Source organism: Heteronotia binoei, chromosome 6 (assembly GCF_032191835.1).
Source record: "Heteronotia binoei isolate CCM8104 ecotype False Entrance Well chromosome 6, APGP_CSIRO_Hbin_v1, whole genome shotgun sequence".
Taxonomy (NCBI): Eukaryota; Metazoa; Chordata; class Lepidosauria; order Squamata; family Gekkonidae; genus Heteronotia; species Heteronotia binoei.
The window spans coordinates 79771425-79796186 of NC_083228.1; the positions used below are offsets into that span (position 1 = coordinate 79771425).

The window sequence follows — 24762 nt, forward strand, 5'->3', positions numbered from 1 at the left end:
TGGTTGGCATTGCAAGCTTCTCCCCCATTCCTGGGTCTACTCAGACTGACAATGGCTCTTCAGTGTAATATCTTCCTTTGGCTGTGGGTTCTCAGGTTAGAGTACTCACTAGGCACTACTTCATTCAGCAGAGACAAGCTGGTTCAAAGCATCAACCTTTTATTTGCAAGGAGCTTCAACAGGCCATAAATGCTGCAAAAAGCTGCAAAATGGATTTGCCATTAAGGTCTCTGGGTGCAGCATACCAGCAAAGACAAGACAGAAGAAGCTGGGAATATTGTCAGCAGTCTCAGAGCTTGAAAAGGATGAGGATAGGAGGGGAAGAAAATTGCTGCAGACCTGGTTGAAGCCTTGGGTGGGCTGGGCTTGGCCCATGGGCCAGAGGATTGACAGCCCTGGTCTAAAATATTATTTTGGGATTGTTATCCTGAATATAAAACTCACCCCACCTTTATTTGCTCCAAATGAAGTTGTTTTTGCTGATCATTTGATAATGATACTGAACTGCAGGACCTTTGTGGTAGGAAAAACAGCCTCTTTAGTTATAGCAAGAAACTTTATGGATTCCACAGAAGATTTTTGATAAGCAATTCCAACTTGATACTTGCAGCATTCAGATGTACTTAAAATAAGAATTCTGAATACTCAAGAGATAAAAAAGAAGTTTTAAGTTATGGTTTAGTAGTAGTAAGATTCAAAGCATTAAAAGTCATTCAGATAACACAAAACTTTTGTTTACTTGCCTGACTCTCAGACATCAAATGATTATGTGTATGTGTGTATTTATATATGGCTCTATAGTATTAATGAAGGGAAAACAATAGTATTCTGAAATCGTTTACATCTTCAAAGAGAAAAAATATTCTTCAAGTATTTTAATAGTAATTCCTTACATAAGAAAGAAACTGAAAACCCCCCTATTTTGCAAAACCAGCAGTGTCTTCTCAGACCACTGTCCAAATGAATCAATGATACAAACTTAAACTTTCATGTATTTTTCTATGCATTTAACAGTACTTACCAAAAAGAAGATTAAAGATATGGAGACAATGCTCAATGAATGAATATTTGCAAAGGCCACATCCAAAATCAAAATGTTTGATTACAAACACAGAAATGAACACATGCTAAGTACTGATATAAACTGTTATTGTTTTGAATCCACAGCATGGCAGTAGTCACCAAACTGTACCTACTGAAAACATTCGATGCATTTTAAAAATATGAAACACGTGATGATGTTTCTTTGTTGATGATGCTTTGGAAAAGACCACCTTTCGTTTCTTAATATGACTTTTTCAAATCTTGTTTTTAATATGCCACTGATTCATTATATACAAACTCTTCTTCTTTTAGAGTTTAAAGGATTTTTCATTGTATCTGTGAATAGTCACACAGCCATGATACGAGACTGGCCTGGGCATGGCTGCTACTCCTGTGATAATGCTGGTTGCAGGGTCATAACAAAGAATAGTATCTGTGGCTTCTCCATTTTCACGCCTTCCGCCCAGGATATAGATCTTGCCATTACAAACAGACATGCCACAGTTTTCCTGTCCATACAAAGAAGTGAGCATTAAAACAAAATGACAATAGGTGTTTCTGGAAATTAGATTTACCTCTGATGTCTATGAAATGGACATAAAAGCATACCAGACCAGATCTTTGCTCAAGATGTTTGCATACTTTATACCAGGAATTAAGAGAACTCACAATCCTGACACTGCAGGGGTAAATATGCATAAACAATCAAGAATAGCCAATCAAGAATGCTATTTTGCCTACTGCATGGGGAAATGCAGAATAATTCTGCAGCACTTTAGTATTCCAGTCCTAGCAGAATTGGCATGGTTGACTCTGCAGTCTAACATGGGAAAAGGCTAGTTAAGAATTAAGCAGAACAGAAGCACTTTATGAAAGAATGAAAAGAAGAGAACAAATTGAGATAAAAGATTTAAAAAAGCAAGTAGCAGCAAATAAGAAAAGGTGCCATAATGTAAGGAAAAAAATAAAACCAGAAGAACTGAGATTAGTTTTGAAAACTGGATTAAAATCTGTAGAGAGATTACACATTAATTTTCCAAAACAAGTCACTGAAAGAAGAGACAAACTACTACTACACAAATCAAGGAACAGTTAAGATAGGTAAGCAGAACATGAGGGAAAAACTATTGAGGCAAACACAATAAAGTGTTTCATTTTACTGCATGGAATAATGTTACATTTTTGTAAAACAAGGGTCAGTCTGTTGCAACAAAATACATATAAATCTACTGGCACCTTAAGGTTCTATTCTAGGATAAACTTTGAACTAGATTCTGTTCCATCAGATACAACATAGCGGGTCCTCATTAGGCAGACTTTTATGTATGAGATTATAAAAGTCCATGAAAAACAGGAAGTAAAGGTTGAAACATAATTGTGCGAAATTCAAATGTATTAATAGAATCTACAGAAACAATCCACAATAACAGGCCATTTCTTTAGTTTTGCTGAGGTATTTAACATCTAAAATGGGGGGCAGTGGGGGGGAGGGACGGAAATTGTAGAAGCCTTCAGTTCCAGCAAGCTAAAAAGAATGCAATTGCTAGCATAAACCAGCTTACATTAGATGCAATCTTGCAGTTACTGATTGCTCTAAAACACGGGTAGCCAAACTGTGGCTCGGGAGCCACATGTAGCTCTTTCACACATATTGTGTGGTTCTCAAAGTCCTCACTGCCCTGTTGGCCAGCTTGGAGAAGGCATTTCTCTCTTTAAATCACTTCTCCAAACCAATCCAGCTGGTGGCTTGGAGAATGCATTTAGAGTTGCTTTCTTTCAACCTCTCCCTCCTGTTTCCCCCCATTTATTTTTCCTTCCTCCCTCTGGCTCTAAAGCATTTGACATTCATGTCTTGTGGCCCTCAAACATCTGACATTTATTCTAAGTGGCTCTTACATCTGACATTTATTCTAAGGTGCTCTTTGACCACCCCTGCTCTAAACTATGAAATGAACACAAGAAATAACATCTATTAGTTCTTGTTGGTTACCTGTCTGCTGAATGTATTCTGTACGTGCATCCAGTAATCTTCAAGTGGATCATAGCAATATATTGCCTTTGTAAGCCCTCCGGCAACATAGATGAGATTGTTTAATGATACAGCTGTTATACATCTCTTTGCAATGGGGATTGTTGCACGGAGTAGCCAAGAATTACTATCAGGATCATATGACTGAACCTGAAAAGAAAGATATTTATATTTTAAAAGTTGTTCTAGTTGAATGTATATAGTAGCTGCAGTGTGAATTTTATACTGATTGCTTAAGAATTAGAAATGGTTGGCTAGGTCACAGAATATTGATTTTGTATTACAAGTTATTAAAGCACACTTTTTCATTAATAATTCTATAAGGACAGATTTGTGTCATAATATATGGGAGAAAACATGAGTAACACAACAAATAAACCTTAAATTTACATTAAAATTACTAATATGTGAATAAATGAATAAAATTACCCAACCTTGTCAGAACATGTGTTGTCATCGGGACCTCCTCCAATCACAAACAGTTTGCCTACACAGCTGGTGACTGCTGGTGAACTTACTGCTTCTTTAAGAGATGCTACCTCAGTCCATCGATTGGAAAATGAGTCATAACATTCTACACTGCTTAGTCTACTTTGTCCATCATATCCGCCAACCACATACACCTTTTAAAAAAGAGAGAAAATGTTACCATAGTACATGTTTATCTCCTAGATTAATTTGACATTTACACTTGCTAAAATGTTTAAAACGTCTGCACTTAATCCACCCCCCTTAAATTTGGATGGATTGTATACCTCAGCAAGGAAGTTCTCCATGAACAGTGATAGGAAAGGTCATTTTCATTTTGTAACACATAGAATTTTCAAGCTTTATAATAGTTTAAAAAAAATCTACACCATCTGAACTACAGAGCTACTTCCCAATTTTTTGTCTAATTGTTACATGACAAAAACAAACACCAGACAGTAGGAGGGGGCTATGTAGACAGAAACAGGCATAATTGCTCAGGCCACTACAACACCGCCATGTCAATGGAGTTTTAAGCGCATCCCTTTCTCCTGTATAAATAATATTAAGAAAATCTAGTTTTATCTTTACTTTTTAATAATAAAATAATAGGACTATGCTTTATAGGCTTCATCAAATACTAGTGGGACCTTTGGTTAGAACTTGGGAAATCAGTTGGTGGAGTATTTATGCCAGAACTCTTAAACATACATTCACTAATAAGTGCTATATGTGATAATAAGTGCTATATGTGATATAAAGACAATGCTACCAGCAGCTCTTCTAGAGTAAGAAGAAGCCATAATCCCTGTTTTGGGCCTTGATTAATAGCAGTGACTTTATTCAGTGGTCCCAGGATGCTGACTTGTCCAGTTGTGTGCAATACCTTTCAGCTTGTTCAGTCGGAAGAGATGGACAGGATTCTTGGAAATTTGAGACCTACCACCTGCTTGTATGACCCGTCCCTTCTGGCTCTTTAAATCTGTTGTTGGGTGGTGGACTTGGTCCTGGAGACAGTAAATGTCTCCTCGAAAAAGGGGGTGGCTGCCCCTGACTTGAAGTGGGGAGTAGTGCAAAGAAACCTACCCAGGACCTAGGATAGTTGAATGACAACCTTCCAACTACCCTTGAGCAAGGTGATTGAATGAACAGTGGGCAACTTCAGGGATTCTTGAATAAAGTGGATTGTTTGGATCCATTTCAATTAGTTTTCCAGCCTGGTTATGAGAATGAGACAGCCATGTTTGCCCTGGTGGATGACCTATGTCAGGAGGAGTGCAACCCAGTTAACTTTCCTGGACCTCTTGGCTGTTTTCAATACCACTGACAATGGTATTATGATATGTTGTCAAAGGCTTTCATGGCTGGAGTCCATTGGCTGTTGCAGATTTTCCGGGCTGTGTGGCTGTAGTCTTGGAATTGTGAGACCTGATATTTCACCAGCAACTGTGACTGGCATCCTCAGAATCCAGAAAACTAGAGTTCTCCCTGAGTTAATGGTATTATGATTTTTAATTTAAAAAAATACAAAATAACATACATCTGGGCAGTCACCAAAATGACATTTTCGTATCTGTTGGTTATCTACGAATATACCAGAAATCTGTTTTAAAAACACACGTATCTAGATACAGTGTATTCTTGGGAAGTATACCCTTTTCAGTTATATATTGAACCATAGGAAACCATACTTAAACTTTACCATTAGATATAGTGGCTGTCTCCACATGGGACGTGAAAATGCACCCCCTGGCAACACTTAATGTGGTGGCAACAGTGTCTGCACACAACCATCCCTGCTGTTCTTGTTCCTGCTGCCGCCACCCTTTCTCATTTCTGTTTTGCCTCTGCAAAAGCACAGATGTGACAGCAATTTTGGTGCCACACCCCAGACCCCTCCTTTCCCTGCTGTAACACTGTAATACTAAGTGTGGCTCAGCTGGGAAAAGGAGAGAGAGCTTTTAAAAAAACTTTAAAGGGTCAGGAGGTGGAATATGGAGGGGCTATGAGTGGCTGCTCCACCTGCACCTACCCTGCAGTTACCCTTTTGAGTCAAACTGAAGTATTTTTGTTTTAGTCCATCTCAAAATGGGAAAAAACACACCATGCCAGCATAGGGCTTAATGCATGGATGCCTCAAAATACTGTGGGGGCTTTCTGTCCATGCAGAGAAAAATCTCCTTGTAGACACATTAACTACTTGGAAATAGTACAAAATTACATTACATTTAGGGACACCCTTTGACCCTAGTTGGCCTGATCCTCACTGACTTAGATCCATTGGAAGGTACCATATTGCACCCCTTCCCTACACACAGTTCCACTAATAACAATGGGTATTTTGTTAGGTTTTTAATAAAATAGGTCTATGCAAATAAATGAGAGTGGCACCAAGTAGAGAAGATGAGACCAATGTTGGATACTGAAAGAGAATGCAATATTTTATTGCTGCCCAAAAGGCATCCCCATGTGGAAGCCTCCCTTGCTATGTGTGGTGTTACTTACTTCATGTCATGAAGTATCATATCAACTTATGAAAAATGGCAGAACTAATTGAGGCGATACAATCTGATTTCCAATGTTCATTTCAATTCAACTTGTTTAGGAGATTAACAAAAGTCTCTTACTTTGCCAAGAAGGACAGCCATTTTATGACGCCATCGCCCTTTATTTAAAGAGGCAACTCTGATCCAAATGTTCAGTTGAGAATTATAAATCCATACATCACGGCTGTTGATTCTTCCTCCTTATTTTTTTTTTAAAGACAAGACACTTGGCAGTTAATAACAAGTAGTATGCACCTTTGTGTCCAAACAAGGAAACTGTTACTCTGATACAAGCACACACTGCTGCAGATAAAATTCACATCAAATAAATACATTCAAGAATTTATGGACACTGAGTAAACAATACTTTCTACCATTTCACCAAAGAACACAGGGCTGTATTTAGCTGTCATTGTTGTTCATTGAGTATCTTCCATGCAGGCTGTCACACAGCAGGGAGCCAAGAAGGCCTGCTACTGGCTGCCACCACTCTGGTAAGGGTCTATAAGGGGGGCCCCAGAGCACCCAACCACCCTTGTATCTTCCTTTTTAGCAAAACCTTTTCGCCATGACCAAAGAGACATGAGGACCCAGGCAGTTAAACAACAACAGTTTATTAACATTGCTCAAACAATAATAAAAACTTATAGTGCAACAGTGAAATTTATAAACAGTAAAAATTAGTGAAAACAAAAAGAAAAGCCCTAACACAACTTGCTAAATGTTCCCTTCCCTAATACCAAAATTCACCCTCCTTGAATGAGAGAACTCTCTCCAGCTGCTTTCTCCCTGCAGCCTTTTCCAGAGCGAATGAACCTCCTTCCCATCCAGGCCTATTTATGCTTTCCTCCCAGGTCCCACCCCTCTTGGGCTAGTTTTTCCTTCCAAAACCTCTTCACCCAATCAGAGGGACAGAAGGGATCCTGGGAGATTTAGGCCCCTGTATCTACTTCTAGGCAGGTTTCTCAGATTATGACACAGGCACACATGGGGGAGGGGGAATGTGCATGGGCAGGCTTACTGCTGGAGAGATTTTTCTAGTCAAAAGCCTCTGGGGGTGCTGCATGCTAGACCAGAGGTTGCACTTCTTGTGCTTGCAGTTCTAATTTATAATGCTTTATGAATGTGTCAGCAGAGGACCAGGTGGCAGCCCAACAAATCTATGTCACAGGAACACCATCCCAGAAAACAGTAGATGCTGCCATCGCCCTTGTTGAGTGGACATGAACTCCAAGGGGGCATGGGACCCCAGCTAAGCTATAACACTGCCTAATGGTAGACAAAAACATACTTTGCGACTAAGATTGCGTCCGCAACTTCGCGCCCGGCACAATTATTTGACATAATTCGGAATCTTACAACACTGCCACATGGCAGACCAAATTCTACTGAATTGGAGATCGGCTGTGAGGCTTTTGCGAAATTTTTTGCGGATAAGATCGCGTCACTCCGCCCCGACCCCCCCCGCCATACTTGAGGCAGTTAGTGAAACCGGGGCTCCGGGCCTGTCTTTGGATTGTGTGCTGGATGGCTTCGGTCCTCTCAGCCTGGAGGAAGTTGACAGGATTCTCTTATCTGCACGCCCAGCAACTTGCAATTTGGACCCTTGCCCCTCCTGGCTTATTAAATCTTGCCAGAGGGAGCTTAGATATCCTATACGGGATATCATAAATAGATCCCTGATGGAAGGGCATTTTCCAACGCCGCTCAAAGAGGCAGTGGTCCGCCCCCTCTTGAAAAAACCAACCTTAGACCCGGCCCAATTGGCGCATTACCGGCCGGTCTCAAACTTGCCCTTTTTGGGCAAGCTTATCGAGAGGGCAGTGGCGATGCAGTTACAGACTTTCCTGGAGGACGCTTCCGTCCTCGACCCACTCCAGTCCGGCTTCCGCCCGGGTCATGGGACTGAGACGGTGTTGGTCGCCCTGGTGGATGACCTTCAACGGCATCTGGATCGGGGCGGCTCGGCGGTGCTGATGTTGTTGGACCTGTCGACTGCGTTCGACACGGTTGACCATCAGTTACTGACCTACCGCCTCGCCGACGCGGGGATTCAGGGGTTAGCTTTACAGTGGCTTTCCTCCTTCCTCGACGGTCGGGGACAAAGGGTCGCGATTGGGGGTGAGCTATCCCAGAGGCGCACGCTTGATTGTGGAGTGCCTCAGGGGGCGGTTCTCTCCCCGATGTTATTTAACATCTATATGCGTCCCCTTGCCCAGATTGCCCGAAGGTATGGGCTGGGTTGTCACCAGTACGCTGATGACACCCAGCTCTATCTACTCATGGACGGCCGACCGGTCTCAGCCCCAGAAAATCTAGACCGGGCACTACAGGAAGTGGCTGGATGGCTCAGACTGAGTGGGCTGAGGCTAAATCCGGCAAAGACAGAGGTCCTTTGCTTGAGTCGTCGGGGTCCCGGGAGGGAAATCCCCCTACCAGCTTTTGAGGGTGCGCCGCTGATAGCTATTGGAGCCCTCCTTAATGATGGAGGCTCAGATAGCAGCCACCGCCAAGTCCGCCTTTTTTCACCTTAGGCGGGCAAGGCAGTTGGCCCCCTTCCTGGAGCGCGACGATCTAGCAACAGTGATCCATGCTACGGTCACCTCGAAGTTGGACTACTGCAATGCTCTCTACATGGGGCTGCCTTTGTGCCGAACCCGAAAGCTACAGCTAGTGCAGAATGCCACGGCCCGGCTGCTGTTAGGACTCCCAAGACGGGAGCATATCCGGCCAGGGCTCCGGGATCTGCACTGGCTGCCAATAGCTTACCGAGTCCGGTACAAGGTGCTGGTTATTACCTTTAAAGCCCTATATGGCCTAGGACCTGCCTACCTGAAGGACCGTCTCTCCCCACACGTTCCCCAGAGAGTACTGAGATCGGGAACTCAAAATCTCCTAGTTATCCCCGGGCCAAAAGAAGCCCGCTTAAAATCCACCAGGGACCGGGCCTTTTCTGTCATGGCCCCCTCCTGGTGGAACCAGCTGCCGGAAGAGGTGAGGGCCCTGCGGGACCTTGCTCAGTTCCGCAGGGCCTGTAAGACAACCCTCTTCCTGCTGGCCTATGACTAGCTGGTACAAGAAACAAGAAATCAGGTGTAGTTATAATAGAGATTGCTATCCCTAATGTCTTAAATATTTAAATGGTTTAATTGCTTTAAATGTTTTAAAATTTTAAATGTATTAATTATTTTAACTGTTTTATGCTTAAACTGTATTTATGTGGAACTTTGTGCTGTGAGCCACCCTGAGCCACTTGTTGGGAAGGGCGGGATAGAAATTATAAAATAAATAAATAAATAAATTATAACAGAGTTTGGGAAAAAGCTCTCATCCCTCTAATACAGAGGTGGCCAAACTTTGCTTAATGTAAGAGCCACATAAGAATAAATGTCAGATGTTTGTGAGTCGCAAGACGTGAACAAATATTAATGTCTCTATTAAAACTTTTAATACTTTCTTTGCACAGGAAGATATAATACATATGTATACACTTTACAACACAACAGTGCTAGCAGACGTCTTTTAAAAAATAAAAGCTGGGAATAACAGTTCCTATAAAACCAGCATAGGGAAAGGTTAGGGAATTATTTTTTGGTACCATTAGGAGAAGGAAACACACATGTACCGTATAAATCACTGATCACTATTTGCATCATTATACATTTCTCTTTACCTTGACACCAAGGTTAGTAAATACAGCCCCTACAATAGCTATGAAACTAAGGGGGAACTCTGTGCCACCCTCTTTGATTCTGTCTCTTCTACCAGTAACCCTCAGCTCTTGCACTCCCTTTCCCCACTCTAGGTCTTTGGGCGAGCTCTGCGGTGGAGAAGAGCTTGTAAGCCTGCCTATTTTCCCCTCCTTCCCCTCTTCACAGATAGTGGAATTAGTCGCCTACCTTCCTATGGTTTAGTGCTCAGATGCTAACTGAGGTCCCAATGCTAAGCACATTTACTTGAGAGTAAGCCTGCATTAAGTTCCTCCTCAACCTCCAGAAGCCACCCAACATGTGTGAAAGAGCCACATGTGGCTCCAGAGGTGCAGTTTGGACATCCTGGTGTAGTGGTTAAGTGCGCAGACTCTAATCTGAGTGAACTGGTTTGATTCCCCACTTCTCCACATGCACCTGAGGTCAGTCATAACTGTCAGAGCTGTTCTTTCAAGAGCAGTTCTGTCAGAGCTCTCTCAGCCCCACCTACCTCACAGGGTGTCTGTTGTGGTGAGGGGAAGGGAAAAGAGACTGTAAGCTGCTCTGAGACTCTGAGTGAAAGACGGGGGTATTAAATCCAATCTCCTCCTCTTCTTCTATACCTGCTGATGCAGCCAAAAGGGAAACTAATGCATCTTGCTTGTTGAATAGTGTTGTGTATTTGGATCTTGTACATATCAAAGCAGGGTTGGTGCACAAATTACCCCTTCAAATGCTTCCCATAAATCACCAAGAGTCATTTGTGCATTCATTCTTCACTGCTACTTTGCAATGCTCAAATGAGCACTAAGTGCATATTGCTCCATTCCTTGCAAGACATATGTTTTAATGAACTGATAGTTTTTTTTTAATGACCTCATGCACATTACAGAATGTTTACCTGAAACAAGGATATCATTCTTCAAGGCACAAACTGCATACTCAGACTTTGTAAATTCTGGTAACTTTGCCAGTGATTTCCACTCCCCTGTCATAGGGTCATAGCATTCGGTGTAAGGCAAATTAAAGCCCCCAACTCGTTCACAACCTCCCACTACAACTATCACCTCAGAATAACCAGTTGACCTAGAAATATAAAAACAAAGATAATCTTTGTTGAAAAGTGTATTTGCATATGAGAAAAGGAACAAAACTATGATATAGTCTCAACATCTGAAAGATAACAATAAAATGCAAAAGAAAATATATTCAATTTCTCCTCTCTCAGTCAGTCACATTTTATTTGTATCCCGCCCTCCCCGACCAAGCGGCTCAGGGCGGCTAACAGCATAAAATTCAATACATACATTATATAATAAATAACATTTGAAGACAAATTAAAATCCATAAAATTCTAAAAACATTAATACATTTAGTGCTATTCATCGGCAAGTTTACTTGGCAATTTAGTAGTATCAGCTGGTGAAGGCCATTTGGAACAGTATGGTTTTGCAGGCCCTGCGGAATTGTTCAATGTCCCGCAGGGCCCGCATTTCCTCTGGGAGTTGATTCCACAGCTGTGGGGCTAAAACTGAGAAGGCCCGAGTACGGGTACTCTGGAGTCTTACCTCCTTTGGGCCAGGGATAGTCAGCAGGTTCTTCCCTGCTGACCTCAGTGCTCTCAATTCTCTCAATTTATTGACAGAAACCTTTGTGTTCTCTGAACATTAATATTGTTCTTATTGCAGGGAAGATTATGGGTTAGATCTAACCAGCTTTTCTGATTGAGAAAAAGTACGGAAAGTCCTCTTTGGCCACTAAAAAAGTCTGTGCTGGAAATTGCAGGACCCGCAAAAGCCATTTTAAATGGATGCTGTAATAAGAAGAGGAATTGGGCAAGACTGAATGGAAAATCTAGCTGGATCCAATGCTATACCTTTGTTTATGGAGTATACTGTTATGAAGCAAAGATCTGTAAGGGAAAAAAAGATCATTCTTCATGCATGGATGCATACTAAAGTTAGTAAGATATGGCTGATCCACTGAAATCAACAGGAATTAAATGTATTTCTTTGGATAGCACATTTTGTGTTTAATATTCCTACTACTCTATCTCCAATTAAAAAGGTAAAGGTAGTCCCCTGTGCAAGCACCAGTCGTTTCCGACTCTGGGGTGATGTTGCTTTCACAACGTTTTCACGGCAGACTTTTTACGGGGTGGTTTGCCACTGCTTTCCCCAGTCATCTACACTTTCCCTCCAGCAAGCTGGGTATTCATTTTACCGACTTTGGAAGAATGGAAGGCTGAGTCAACCTGGAGCCGGCTACCTGAACCAGCTTTTGCCGGGATCGAACTCAGGTCATGAGCAGAGGGATCCGACTGCAGTACTGTAGCTTTACTACTCTGCGCCACGGGGCTCTCTTATCTCCAATTACTCATGCAGTATTTTAGCTTCAACAGAACACACTCCCATCTACTAAGGTGATACATCTAGTTAATTGGCTAAATGATTTTAACTGATTGACAGATATTAACAAAAAGCATCACCACATACTGACAAATTACTTCTGTAACAGGATAGAAAAATAAGCAACTAAGCCCACTCACCTTCGTGGCCTAGTTCTTGGGGACATCATTTCATTTCCAAGAACATGATACCTTCTTGCTTCATGCAGCAGCTGATAACACTCAGGGGAATTCTGGATCAACTGGTCCACTTCCACTGTCTGAACAAAGTAGTTAGGATGTAACAAAGGCAGCCTCACATGGGTCAGTAGTTCTGGTAGTACTGAGCGTCTGGGATCAACAGCACGGTAAATCCAGCGCATGACTGCTTCAAAAACCATCTCTTCTTTACTGATTACTAATTCATCACTGCAGATGTAATCAATAAGTTCGTCTTTTCCAAGCTCAAGAAATTCTTCATGCTGGGATACATCCTCAAAATTTTGCAGTGCAAAATTTCTACATTTTGTAAAAAGTGTTTTTAGGGAATGTGTATCAGCAAAACGCTGGATTCCTAGACAGTTGCAAGGATCCAGTTGCTCTTCCAGAAACTTAGCACAAGCATCACGCAAAATGCTTATCTGAAAGAGACTTGATGTTTCAAAGAGGTATTGCACATTCTCTGTCGTGATTTTTACCTTGCCTGTATACACATACTGTAAAAAGCAATCCATGGCTTCTGCAAAAATTCCGTTAATTTCTACCAACATCTCTCTGCTTTCTCTGTGGTCATTGCAAAACATAGCTCTGAAATAGCTACTGCAGGCAGAAAGAACGGCTCGATGGCAGGGAAACTCTTTGCCTTCTACACAGATTATTACATCTGTAAACAAACGGCTGTCACGAAATTCATTGAAGATCTGGAGTATGCTTTCAGCATGGGATGATCCAGAAGAGAAGTCAAAAAACTCATGGCCTGATAAGGATTTCGGGTCCATTTCAAAAACTTTACGCTTGGATACTGGGGACTCCTGTGCCCGACTATCCCCTCTGTTCAGTCTGCGTCCTAATATTAGTACCATTTTTACATCAATTGTTTATTATGTCATGGAGAAAAGACTGATAAGTGTCTTCGTTGTGATGCTAGAGAAAAGAATTTTGTAAATGTTAGTTCAGACTGTAAATACCATTGTTGCGTTCTGATGATAAGTAGCACATGCTTAAAAAACCCACCAATTATTAGGTATATACCACTGGTAACATTATATGGATATATGAAGTGAAGGGACAAGGAGAGATCTTCTTCGTGGTCTCTGTGCATCACACTGATGGGATTAAGGCGCCTGCGCCGATCACGATCGGTAACTTCAAAAGCTGCGGATTTCCGCGCCCCAGGCCCGGTGCGCATGCGCACAGCCCCCACTGCGCATGCTCACCGCGCCCGGAGCGGACATCCCGCCAGTTCTCTTCTGACCGCCGCTCGGATCAGTCGATCTTTTCGCTACGGTCGGTATTTTTTCCTATCTATATTTAGATTGTGGATTTCCAGAGTTTCTTATTTTCTTTCTTATTTTAGTTTATTATTTTCGATACAAGGAAGGGAACAAAATTGGATTCGCCGTTCCAGTTCCCAATTTTTCCTCACCCTCCCCCCCCCTCACCCCTTCCCGCCACGGATGGAAAGGCGCTGGGGATTTTTCCGGAGGTGCACGAGGTGTGGCAGCAAGATAGCCCCTCCAGACGGACACTCCCTCTGCCTACTTTGCCTTGGGGAGTCCCATATTCCTGACTCTTGCGTACATTGCTCGAGATTTTCAAAGCAAACCAGGAAAAATCGCGCAGCCCGGCTGGCCGCCGCTTTAATGGAGAGGGCACTTTCGCCGAAGAAGATGTCGACCACTCCAAAACCGTCGACATCCGAGTCGGTCGGTACCGACAGGGCCCTTACCGACGCCGATCGCCCCAGCAAGAAAGCGGGCTCGGCACCGAAGTCGGACTCCTCTACGCCCACAAAACGGCCTAGAGAGGAGAAGGTCGCCCACACCGGAGCAAAGAAGAAGAAGGCAGACAAACACAAACCCAGTGGACACTCTGCCTCTTCTGCCCCGACATCGCCATCGGTGCAGGCGACGGGGAAGGTTCCACCACTCAGGCTATTCGCCTCGCCTAGCCGTCGTCACAGCTCACCGACGCTCTCAGCCATGTCGACGCAGATAGCGATTTCATCGGACTCTGACATCGAACTCGCCCAACGCTCGGGAACGGAGCAGAGTCCTGCGGATGAGCACCGCCCTCGAACCCCATCCCCGCAACCTAAAGGAGATGACCGGGCTACTCCCCCTAGGGGTCGGTCGCGAAGCCCACGGAGACCTCTCACCCCCCGCCATCGCTCACGTAGCAGACGTCGGGACCGATCACATAGCTGCTCCAGGAGCCCTAGACGTCGGCACCGATCGCGTGAGTCGACCAAGGCCAGATCACCGGTAGATCGCTCACCGAGATCGAAGCCCAGGGACGGTTCACCACTTCGGAAACCACCACCCCCGATACCCTGGGACCAGAGACAATGGCAATACTTATACGGCTCTTACCAGATGCCCTCAGTTTTTCCCTGGATGCCCCCCAGACAATTGGACTGGGACCAGCAATCTGAGGCGTCAGTGAGATCCAGAACCTCCTATCATACACCGAGGCATACATCATCGGCGGCACTGGCGAAGCCCCCGAGCATCGAAAAGCCCCCAAAGCAAAGCTCTCCTCGACCTCGAGGACAGGAAAAGGTGACCCCGGAACCAACTACGACCCCGGAACCTCATCCTAGGTCAGAGCACTCAGAATCGCCAGACGACTCGAAATCAGGGGAGGAGTCTGCTTCAGAAGAACAGGGCACCCCTTCCTCCCCGGAGGAACCTTCACCTTCGGAGAAAGTCGGGGAAGAACAACCGATATCGCCCTCTGAAGATCTCAAATCCTACGGAGATCTTATTAAACGCATGGCCCAGACACTGGCTCTGACTACAGTTCAGCCCAAGCCGATAGTAACGGACAATGTGTTCGATGTGGTGCAACTGGATACCTCCACAGCAGTAGCACTCCCTCTAACGTCGGTCATGCTACACACGGCCAAATCCGCATGGGACAAACCTGCGTCGACACCAATATCATCACGCAGGCTTGACCACATGTATAGAATTCAGGAATCGACCGCTGAATTTCTATTTAACCACCCTAAGCCAAACTCGGTGGTGGTCGCCTCCTCTTCCAAAGCTAGGAAGACCCACTCGACCCCCCCTGACAGGGAGGGTAAGAAGTTGGACAATCTGGGGAGGCGGTTTTATACGGCGGGTTCACTTGGCGTGAAAATGGCGAACTACACAGCATGCATGGGACGATACCAATATGCGTTATGGGACCAACTCTCCTCTATTTTACCTACTCTCCCAGAACAAGCAAAGACAGCAGTCAGGAAATTGCAAAAGGAGGGAACCCTACTAGCGAAACAACAAATCAGTTCCGCAAAACACGTCGGCGATATAGGGGCAAAAACCATCTCCTCGGCTGTGACACTCAGGAGGCATTCATGGCTAAGGTCAACGGCCCTCCAACCGGATACCCAGTCGTATATAGAAGATTTACCATTCGATGGCAGCGGGTTGTTCAGTGCAAACACCGACACCGCTTTACAAGAATTGGATAAAAGCATCAAAACATCAAGAAACCTAGGAGTATCCACTTCATCTAAAACGCAGTCCAAACGCCCTTGGTCAAAGACTTGGAACAAGAAACCGTTCTCAAAACAGCAAGGGGACCAGCAGTGGAGACCTAAAAGCTCGGGCTCTTTCTCCAAATCTCAGTATGGTGCAAAGACGAAATACTCACCGACTTCTACGCAGACCCCTCGCCAAAAGGGGAATCGGCAACCCAAACAGAGCCTTTGACTGCCTCCCCCTATGTTCTGCCCTATCCCCGTCCCCTGGGAACCAGACAAGACTCTACCCCTTCTTCCCAGCTTGGGCCAAAATTACTACAGACAAATGGGTCCTCTCTATTATTCGGATAGGCTACCAAATAGAGTTTCAACAACACCCCACTGTCCCTACAGTCGTCTATACCACACACTCTCCAATACTAAAAGAGGAAGTACAAGCCCTTCTGCACAAGAATGCAATAGAGGCAGTCCCACAGTGTCAGGAAAAGCAGGGATTCTACTCCCGATATTTTATAATCCCCAAGCGGGATGGTGGCCTCCGGCCTATCTTGGACCTGAGAGCTCTCAACATTTTCATCGCTCATCACAGGTTCAGGATGACCTCTCTGCAAAACATTCTGCCTTTGCTCAACCAGGGAGACTGGATGGCCACATTAGACCTGCAGGACGCATACTTCCACATAAGTATCCACCCAGACCACCGGAAGTTCCTCAGGTTTACCATCGGGAAATCCCATTTCCAATACCGGGCATTGCCATTCGGACTTTCGACGGCCCCAAGGGTCTTTACGAAGACCATGGCAGTAGTGGCAGCACATCTGAGACTGCAAGGGATAGTGATATTTCCCTATATAGACGATTGGCTCCTGGTGGCAAACTCCAAGGACCGTCTACGGCACCACATCCAGATAACCTTAGCCCTTCTCCAGGAACTGGGTTTACAAGTCAACAACAAAAAATCACATCTCCAACCATGCCAGAGGACACAATTCATAGGAGCGATCCTAGATACAAGGAAATGCAAAGCGTTTCTCCCACCAAGCAGAGCAAACGACATCATCTCGCTTGTGTCAGAATTTTTCCACAACCCAACGGTGAGAGCGAGACAGATACAGCGCCTTCTGGGACTGATGGCCGCAACCACTGCAGTCATCACGTTTGCCAGGTTCCACATGCGGATGCTCCAACTGTGGTTCCTCAATGCATTCAACTGCCTGAGGGACCCCCCGTCACGCCGGATGCGCATTCCGGAACCAGTCCTACTCTCTCTAACGTGGTGGCACCAGAGACAACATCTAACGGAAGGTGCCCCATTTCACAGAGAGGCCCCTTCTCTGACGATAACCACAGATGCATCCCTGTGGGGCTGGGGAGCTCATCTGGACGGCATGTGCGTCGGGGACAGATGGCCTCCATGCCACCTACAATTTCACATAAACTTTCTGGAGTTGCTGGCAATCCACCACGCCATCATCTCATTCCGGAAACTACTCACCAACAGATCGGTGGCAATCCTTACAGACAACACGACGGCCCTAGCATACATAAACAGGCAGGGGGCACAGTGTCCCGGAAGCTTTGCCTGCTAGCCTTACGCATTTGGGAGATATGCAGAGAGACGCGAACAACCCTAACTGCAGCGCATCTCCCGGGGACTCTCAACTCTTGTGCGGACTCTCTAAGCAGAGGAGGTGCCATACTCCACGAATGGGAAATGAACTGGAAATTCCTTCAACCAGTCTTTCAGCAGTGGGGGACACCGGAAATAGACGTGTTTGCGACTCGCGAAAATTCAAAGTGCAGGAAGTTCTGCTGCAGGGGGGGAGCAGACCCGAGGTCGCTGGGAGACGGCCTGATATTTCCATGGAAGGACCAGCACGTCTACCTGTTCCCTCCCATCCCGCTCATAACCAAGGTGGTCCACAAAGTTCACAAAGAAAGGCCACGAGGGATCCTAGTCACCCCGTGGTGGCCGAGACAACATTGGTTTGCCCCAATCCTAAGCATGTCCGACGGGATCTACCATCGGTTCCCGCCAGCCGCAGACCTACTAGTATCGCATCAGGGGAAGGTGACTCATCACAATGTACCGCACCTAAAATTGACGGCGTGGCGGCTGTAACTGCCCCGTTATCGGCCAGGGCACAAGAGGTTATTCTGAACTGTAGGAAGTTGTCCACTCGTAGGTCATATGACTACAAGTGGTCTAAGTTTGTGGACTTCGCTTCGTCGGAGGGAGCAGACCCCACCACAGCGGGCCTCTCCATGGTGTTGGACTTCATCCTCGCCCTAATCGACAAGGGACTAGCAGTATCATCAGCTAGAGTGTACTTGGCTGCCATATCAGCCAATCATGTAAACATTGAAGGCTACTCGGTGTTCTCACACCCGGACTCTAAGAAATTCCTTCGTGGCCTTGCCAGGCTGTACCCTGTAGTCAAGATTCCAGCCCCTGCATGGGACCTCCCTGGAGTCCTACACGCCTTATCGGGGAAACCTTTTGAACCTATGGCGTCCTGCCCCCTTCAGTTGCTAACGTGGAAGACAGCTTTTCTCCTAGCCATTACATCAGCCAGAAGAGTGGGCGAGCTGGCCGCTCTCCGCTGTGACAACCCATACTTACGATTTAGCGCAGATGGTGTCTGGTTGAGACCAGATATCAGATTCCTCCCCAAAGTGGTATCCTCATTCCACTTAAATAAGGAAATATACCTGCCGGTGTATTTTCCGAACCCCATGACAGATGGGGAGCGCAGACTCCATGCACTAGACGTAAAAAGGGCATTATCCTTTTACCTACACAGAATGAGGCCCTTCCGTAGGGACTCAAGACTTTTTCTGTCCTATGCCCCGGCGTCTCAAGGGAGCAAAGTTTCAGCTCAGAGGATCTCAAAATGGATCTCAGAAACCATAAAACTGTGCTACTTAATAAATAAGAGGCCTTTGCCTGGCCCCATTAAAGCGCACTCCACGAGGGCTATAGCCACGTCAGCAGCCTTCATGAAAGGGGTGCCCCTGAGTGACATTTGTGCAGCAGCCACGTGGTCCTCACCGCATACCTTCGTCAGACATTATGCGTTAGACCTGAGATGGCGTCAGGGCACTTCGGTGGGCCAGGCGGTACTGCAGTCGCTGTCTTACTGATGAACCGGAGCACCCTCCTCCAGGTAGGACATTGGCTTGCTAGTCTCCCATCAGTGTGATGCACAGAGACCACGAAGAAGATAAACAGGTTGCTTACCTGTAACTTATGATCTTCGAGTGGTCATCTGTGCAGTCACACTACCCGCCCTCCTTCCCCTCTGCTGCCGGTCCATCAGTGGATTGTGCAGCGGTCAGAAGGAACTGGCGGGATGTCCGCTCCGGGCGCGGTGAGCATGCGCAGTGAGGGCTGTGCGCATGCGCACCGGGCCTGGGGCGCGGAAATCCGCAGCTTTTGAAGTTACCGATCGTGATCGGCGCAGGCGCCTTAATCCCATCAGTGTGACTGCACAGATGACCACTCGAAGATCATAAGTTACAGGTAAGCAACCTGTTTTTCATCACTAGCTAAAAGTATGATTAATATTAAACATCTCTTCCAACATTTGAAGTAGAAAACAGGTTGACACTGCCCTTGCTGGCACATACCTCTTCCCTATAACCAATGTAAACTATTAGTCTTGAGTTATTCAAATACTGTTTTAAAAAAAAATTGGTGGAAAAGTACTTTAACAAGAATTATTTGTATTATAAACTATAATGATGTGATAATTATGAGATTAATTTTGCTTATGCAGCTCTTAAAACACTGAAAAATGGGGAAAAAACAGGAATGGCACTGAAATCAACACAATTCATGAATGTTAGATTTCCCAGCTTGTTTGTAGTGCAGCAGCAACCACTAGCAGCCATCCACCAGCAGAGACTTGCAAGATGGGTGTGTGGAAGGTGGAAGGGAAGAATAGAAAGTCTCACCTTCCCTCTGTTCTTGCCTGTTCTGTCCAATGCAAATTACCACAGGTCCCCACTTGTATGTGCTTATTTAACATTCATTCCTTGGGCAGTAAACTCCTGAAGTACAATTTAAATATGACTAACAGTGCAATCCTAAACACATATACACTTTTCTAAATCCATTGAAGTTAAGGTGCTTAGAAGGGTGGACTCTGTTTAGGACTGTACTGCAAGACATCTGAAATAGACCTAAGACGAATATATTAAAAATGACTGTAGGTGATCTCACAAGTCAACAAACTCAATTTTCTGGGTGTGTACCCAGTCTTCAGAGGGCATGGTGACTTACCCAGATACATAAAAAATTGTATACTGCTACAGAACAAATTACCAGTCTTTCATTTTAGTCCTTTTGATTTAAATTGAAGTGTCACAACCCCCAGTCTACTATAGAAGCTTGCTTGGTAATCTTGGCCCAATCACATACTCTCAGCCTAACCTAGCTCAGAGGTCCGTTGTAGGGATAAAATGGAAAAAGAAGCCACACTGGTTCTTGAGGAGAAAAGTGGGGTATAAACAGAGTAAAATAAAAACTACTTTGCTCTGGCTAGATTACACCAATACTCAGGGGTTGTTTTGTAGAAAAATAGGTGGTGTTCATTCAGGGATTGTTATGCAGCTGCACCTACTATTCAATGGAAAAGGTGGGGAGGAGGTGGAACTCTCAGAAGGGTTCAGGAGCTGTGCTCCTGGGAGCTCCTGCTGAATCCGAGGCCTGCCACTACTAAATAAAGTATTTTAAAAACAGCTTGATTTATGTACTGTATATTGTTGTGTATGATTTTAAAGACTATTCAAAATTAGTGGTACCACTTACAATTTATATAGCACTTTAGAACAACCAAAGTGCTTCATGTATTGTTTCAGTGATCCTTGCAATAACCTGCAAGGCAGATTAGTATTATTCCCTCATTGTTGGAGGACTGTGGCTTACCTAGGCCACCTAAGCATGTTCAGTTGAGGTGAGATTTAATTTCCTGGTTTATAGTTCTTTCTCTTAATCATTAGGCTTATAAGAACATTATTTTAGGCAGCCTGTTCTTGCTTGTAAACACCCTCCAGCACTTTTACAGCTTGAGTATAAATACTGTAATAACCAACTTGAGACTAGGTAAAATGGCAAAAATAGGCAATGGGATTTATTTCCTTGAAAATTTAGGATGCCATGTTTCATTTCCTTTTAATTCATCTGCTGTTACCCTTGTATCTGATCTCCTTCACTCTGTTCTACCTATTTCCTCCTGAGATTGTAGCTCCTACAGGCAGGGGCTTTTTAAATGTTTGTCCTTGGCCCTCCAGAGTAACTGGTTGGTCACTGTATGAGACAGGATGCTGGACTAGATCTACCACTGGTTTGATCCAGCAAGTCTCTTTTATGTGACTGAATCTGCTAATCATAATGCATCAACGTTTTATTAGTTTATTCTGTTATTTCAAAATTTCCAGATATTGTATTTTTCAAAGAACTTACAAACAAAGAGGAACTGATTTTGAACTCATGCAATTCCAAAATAAACCTTTTGAAAATTGAAGCTCAAAATGCAGCTTATCTTCATGTCACCTGAGCCTGCCAAAATGAAACACCAATTGCAAAAGTGTTTGAAAATCTGTTTTGAGCAGGTACTTTACGTTACCCCCCTAAAGTTCCCTTAAGAAAGTCCGCTCAAGATCAAGTTGGCTCCTTGCCCAGCATAACAAACAAGTTGTGCCTGGAGGAATTTTCTTCTGCTTACAGATCACTTGGAGGTCATGCTCCCGGGAAGATTTTGGTGTGGCTTAGTTTAGTTAAAGAAAGATTTCGGCAGTAAAGTTTGTGGACACTGGCTCCCGCCCCCGAGGTTTCACTATTCCTTATTGTTGAGGAAGAAAAACCTGCTGCCTGTTTGTTTAAAAGAGCTAGCTGAAACACAAAGCCTCTCAGTTTGGGGGTCTTGCTACATCTGGCCCTTTATGCTGCCCAACTTGCATTTCGTGGCTTTTAAACCACACTGCTCACATTCTCATTCCCCCTTCTATGCATTTATATTTGCTGATGACCGTGCACACACTGCATGTAGCTAACGAACTGGGTTCTGGTCCCCAAAAGTTTATCCTGCAATAAATGTTAGTCTTCTTGACGATGCCACACGAGTCCTTTTATTTTTACCACTCAATACTGACTCATTTATTCTCGCCACCCCACCCGGAAACTGGATTCGAAGTCCGTCTGAGCACAAGAGAAACAAACTGCGCATGGATGCACGCGCTTGAAACGCCCGGGACAAAACAACCGCTTGCCTGCGCCACCTCAAATTGGAGCGCCGCGAGCCCTTTATACAACTGTCCCGAGCTCGAACTCGAGCAACACTTGGCGCTCGGCGCACACCCTCCAGTTCACCTTCATCCTGAACAGTCCTGGCAACAAGCCCCGCCCCCTCGCATTTCATGTCCAATTAGAGAGCATAACTTCTACAGCTATTCTCCCCCTCCCCCCTCCAACTGGTTTGGCCTGTGAACCAACCCTCGACATCAACCAAGTACCCTTCCCACCCTCTCCGGCTCGAGAGGGAGGGAGAACAATTCACTGATAAAAGGGGGGTGGGATAAAAAAATGGCTTCCTGCTTTTCTTTCTCTGCCTCTTACTTCTTTGTGGTTCGCTCTGTCGAAAGCTTCGGAACGCTCATTTCCACTTCCCTCCCCCACAAAGCCTTATGTTTTAACTTCTTGTGCGATCTCCCCACCCCCTCCCAGAAAGTGGTCTAGTCCAGAATAACTGGCGGCCGATTGAGGCACTTCGCCAAGTCCCGCAATTGAGAAGGAGAGGCTAAACCCCCGAAATTTGGTCCAAGCCGCAGAGAAGGCAAACTGTGTGCCAGCCGTCCGTTGAGTTCCCTTCTATATGTAATCATAACACATCACCAGCGCTAGTTACAAGGATGGTTCCCTAATTATTATTATTTTTAAACAGGCTGGGAAGCTGTCCTATGTGGGTGTTTTAATAGTCTATCGGAGATTTTTCCAAATGTTTGCAGGATTGCTCCAAGTCTGCAAGCAATTTCCAGCTAGCTTCCAGTACCGGTTCCAACGCAAGTGCCCAGCAAGCTTATGGAGGATGTGTCTTCCTCAGATTTAGAAGAGCCCGGGCGGGGGAGCCTCTCCTTTGAATTTGTTGGGCTTCGAAATACGGAATTCCCTCGAGACCCACACAGGCAGGCCAACAACTTCACGTTGACAGAACAAGTCTCTTGCAGTCCCGCTCCCCCTTCGCCTTCCCTCCCTCGCCAGTGGTGCAAATTCAATATTTACGTGTCCTTAAAGTACCGATGTAGAAACACGCTTCCTTCCACCCCGGCCACGCACATTGTTTACCACCTCCAGATAAACTCTCCTTTCTCCATGCACGAACAAGGCTATGCTAACGGTGCTTTACTGTCGGGGAGGAAATTGCGCCATGAAGTACATGTATCATTAATTCGGCCCTGCCTGCTACAGAACGATTGTTAGCGATTGCGATTTTGTTATAGATTCCACATCACTTCAACGAAGGCAGAATGAAGATCCATTTGGGATTTCACTGACAAAAGTCGCTTCCTGGAACAGAAAGGCGCAGGAGGGGAAAAGAAATCTTAGAAAGGGCACGCTTCCCCTCCTAAGAGCTTCATAGAAATGTTAGAAAGGCCCCACCACGAGTACTGAAGTTTAATTAAAATATGTGACAATTAAATGTATTATTTTCTTCGTGCCCATTTCAAATGTGGAAAAGCCCCACGTCCGTCACCCATCCCGAATTACGTTTTCGGCTTAATGAGATTCATCAATGTGTTTAGAGGAACCTTTACCTGCGAGTTGCTGTTACAGACGGCGGTGTCTTCTTTCCACTCTCGCTAACCTCGCTCTCTCTTTTTGTCTCAAGTTCGAGCTCAAAACAAAACAAAGAAGACCCCGAAACATGTGACCTTCCAGAGCCAAAACACTTGATGTCACATATATGCCAGCCAATCAGAGGCGAACCGGCTGCAAAACGTCTTGGGAAATGTAGTTCACTGGACTATGCAATTTAGTTCCAGTCTTAGCATATGCCGTTTTAGACCGATTACAGGAGGTATGTTTGGACGACGGGACACAGAGAAAGCTGTATGTACCCAAGAACAATTTAATCATGTCAGATCCCTTCATTTTTAGTTAGGTGGACAATACTGATGAATTACGGCTGCTGCTATCCTCCAGGCACTGCAGTGTCCACCGCAGATGAACCAAATCGTGTAAGAAGATTCGGAACGTAAAAGAGTTCACGAACGGAGTTGTCAGTTTTTCTACTATGCGTGTTGTTGTTGCGCTAATGTACGCCTGATTACATCAACGATGTGCTACATTGATGACCTATTACCAAGAGGGCACAGGAAACTAGGGAACCGATCATGTCTTCTGTCCATATAGAAATGAGATCGGGGACAGTGACCATCTAGATCTGGGGTGACCAAATTTGCATAACATAAGAGCTTCATAGAATAAACATCAGATGTTCGAGAGCCACAAGACATTAATGTCAGATGCTTGAGAGTCGCAAGACAAGGAAGGAAAAGAGATGAGGGGGTAGTGAGGGAGAGGTGAAAAGGAAGCATATTTAACTTTAAATAAATTCTCCAAACCAGCCAGCAGTGATTTAAAGAAACAAATGCCTTCTCCAGTGGGGGCTTCCAAGAGCCATACAATACGTGTGAAAGAGCCACAGTTTGGCCACCCTTGATGCTTCCCCAACCAGGAGAAGCCAGAAAAAAAATCCCAACAGAGTTTATCCTGGCATACTTCTGTTGCATTAAAGAACTCAGTGCAATACCTCCTGACATAAGTATTACATAATATGAAAATGATACAGAGTCCTGCTATTGTTGAGGCTATTTAACTACATTGAAAG

At 44.9% G+C, this 24762-nt stretch overlaps 2 protein-coding genes across 2 annotated transcripts in view; one reads left to right on the top strand and one right to left on the bottom strand.

Moving 5' to 3' along the window:
• Positions 1 to 24762, top strand: part of PARL (presenilin associated rhomboid like) — a 530597-nt gene that overhangs the window by 108210 nt on the left and 397625 nt on the right. The gene's annotated exons all lie outside the window — the stretch shown is intronic.
• KLHL24 (kelch like family member 24) lies at positions 143 to 23808 on the bottom strand. The gene is made up of 7 exons (XM_060241896.1): positions 23687 to 23808; positions 12325 to 13305; positions 10678 to 10862; positions 6169 to 6287; positions 3508 to 3696; positions 3035 to 3223; positions 143 to 1553 (listed from the first exon to the last, which is right to left on the bottom strand). Exons 2-7 carry the CDS (start codon positions 13242 to 13244, stop codon positions 1353 to 1355), a joined length of 1803 nt encoding a protein of 600 aa, XP_060097879.1. The 5' UTR covers positions 13245 to 13305; positions 23687 to 23808; the 3' UTR covers positions 143 to 1352.

Excerpts from the sequence above, each read along its gene's own strand:
- KLHL24 (XM_060241896.1), bottom strand. The coding sequence starts at position 13,244 with ATGGTACTAATATTAGGACGCAGACTGAACAGAGGGGATAGTCGGGCA. Across the intron at positions 3,697-6,168 it reads TGGCTGTCCTTCTTGGCAAA|GTGTATGTGGTTGGCGGATA; the intron begins GTAAGAGACTTT and ends CTTTTTTAAAAG. Across the intron at positions 3,224-3,507 it reads ACAACACATGTTCTGACAAG|GTTCAGTCATATGATCCTGA; the intron begins GTTGGGTAATTT and ends CTTTCTTTTCAG.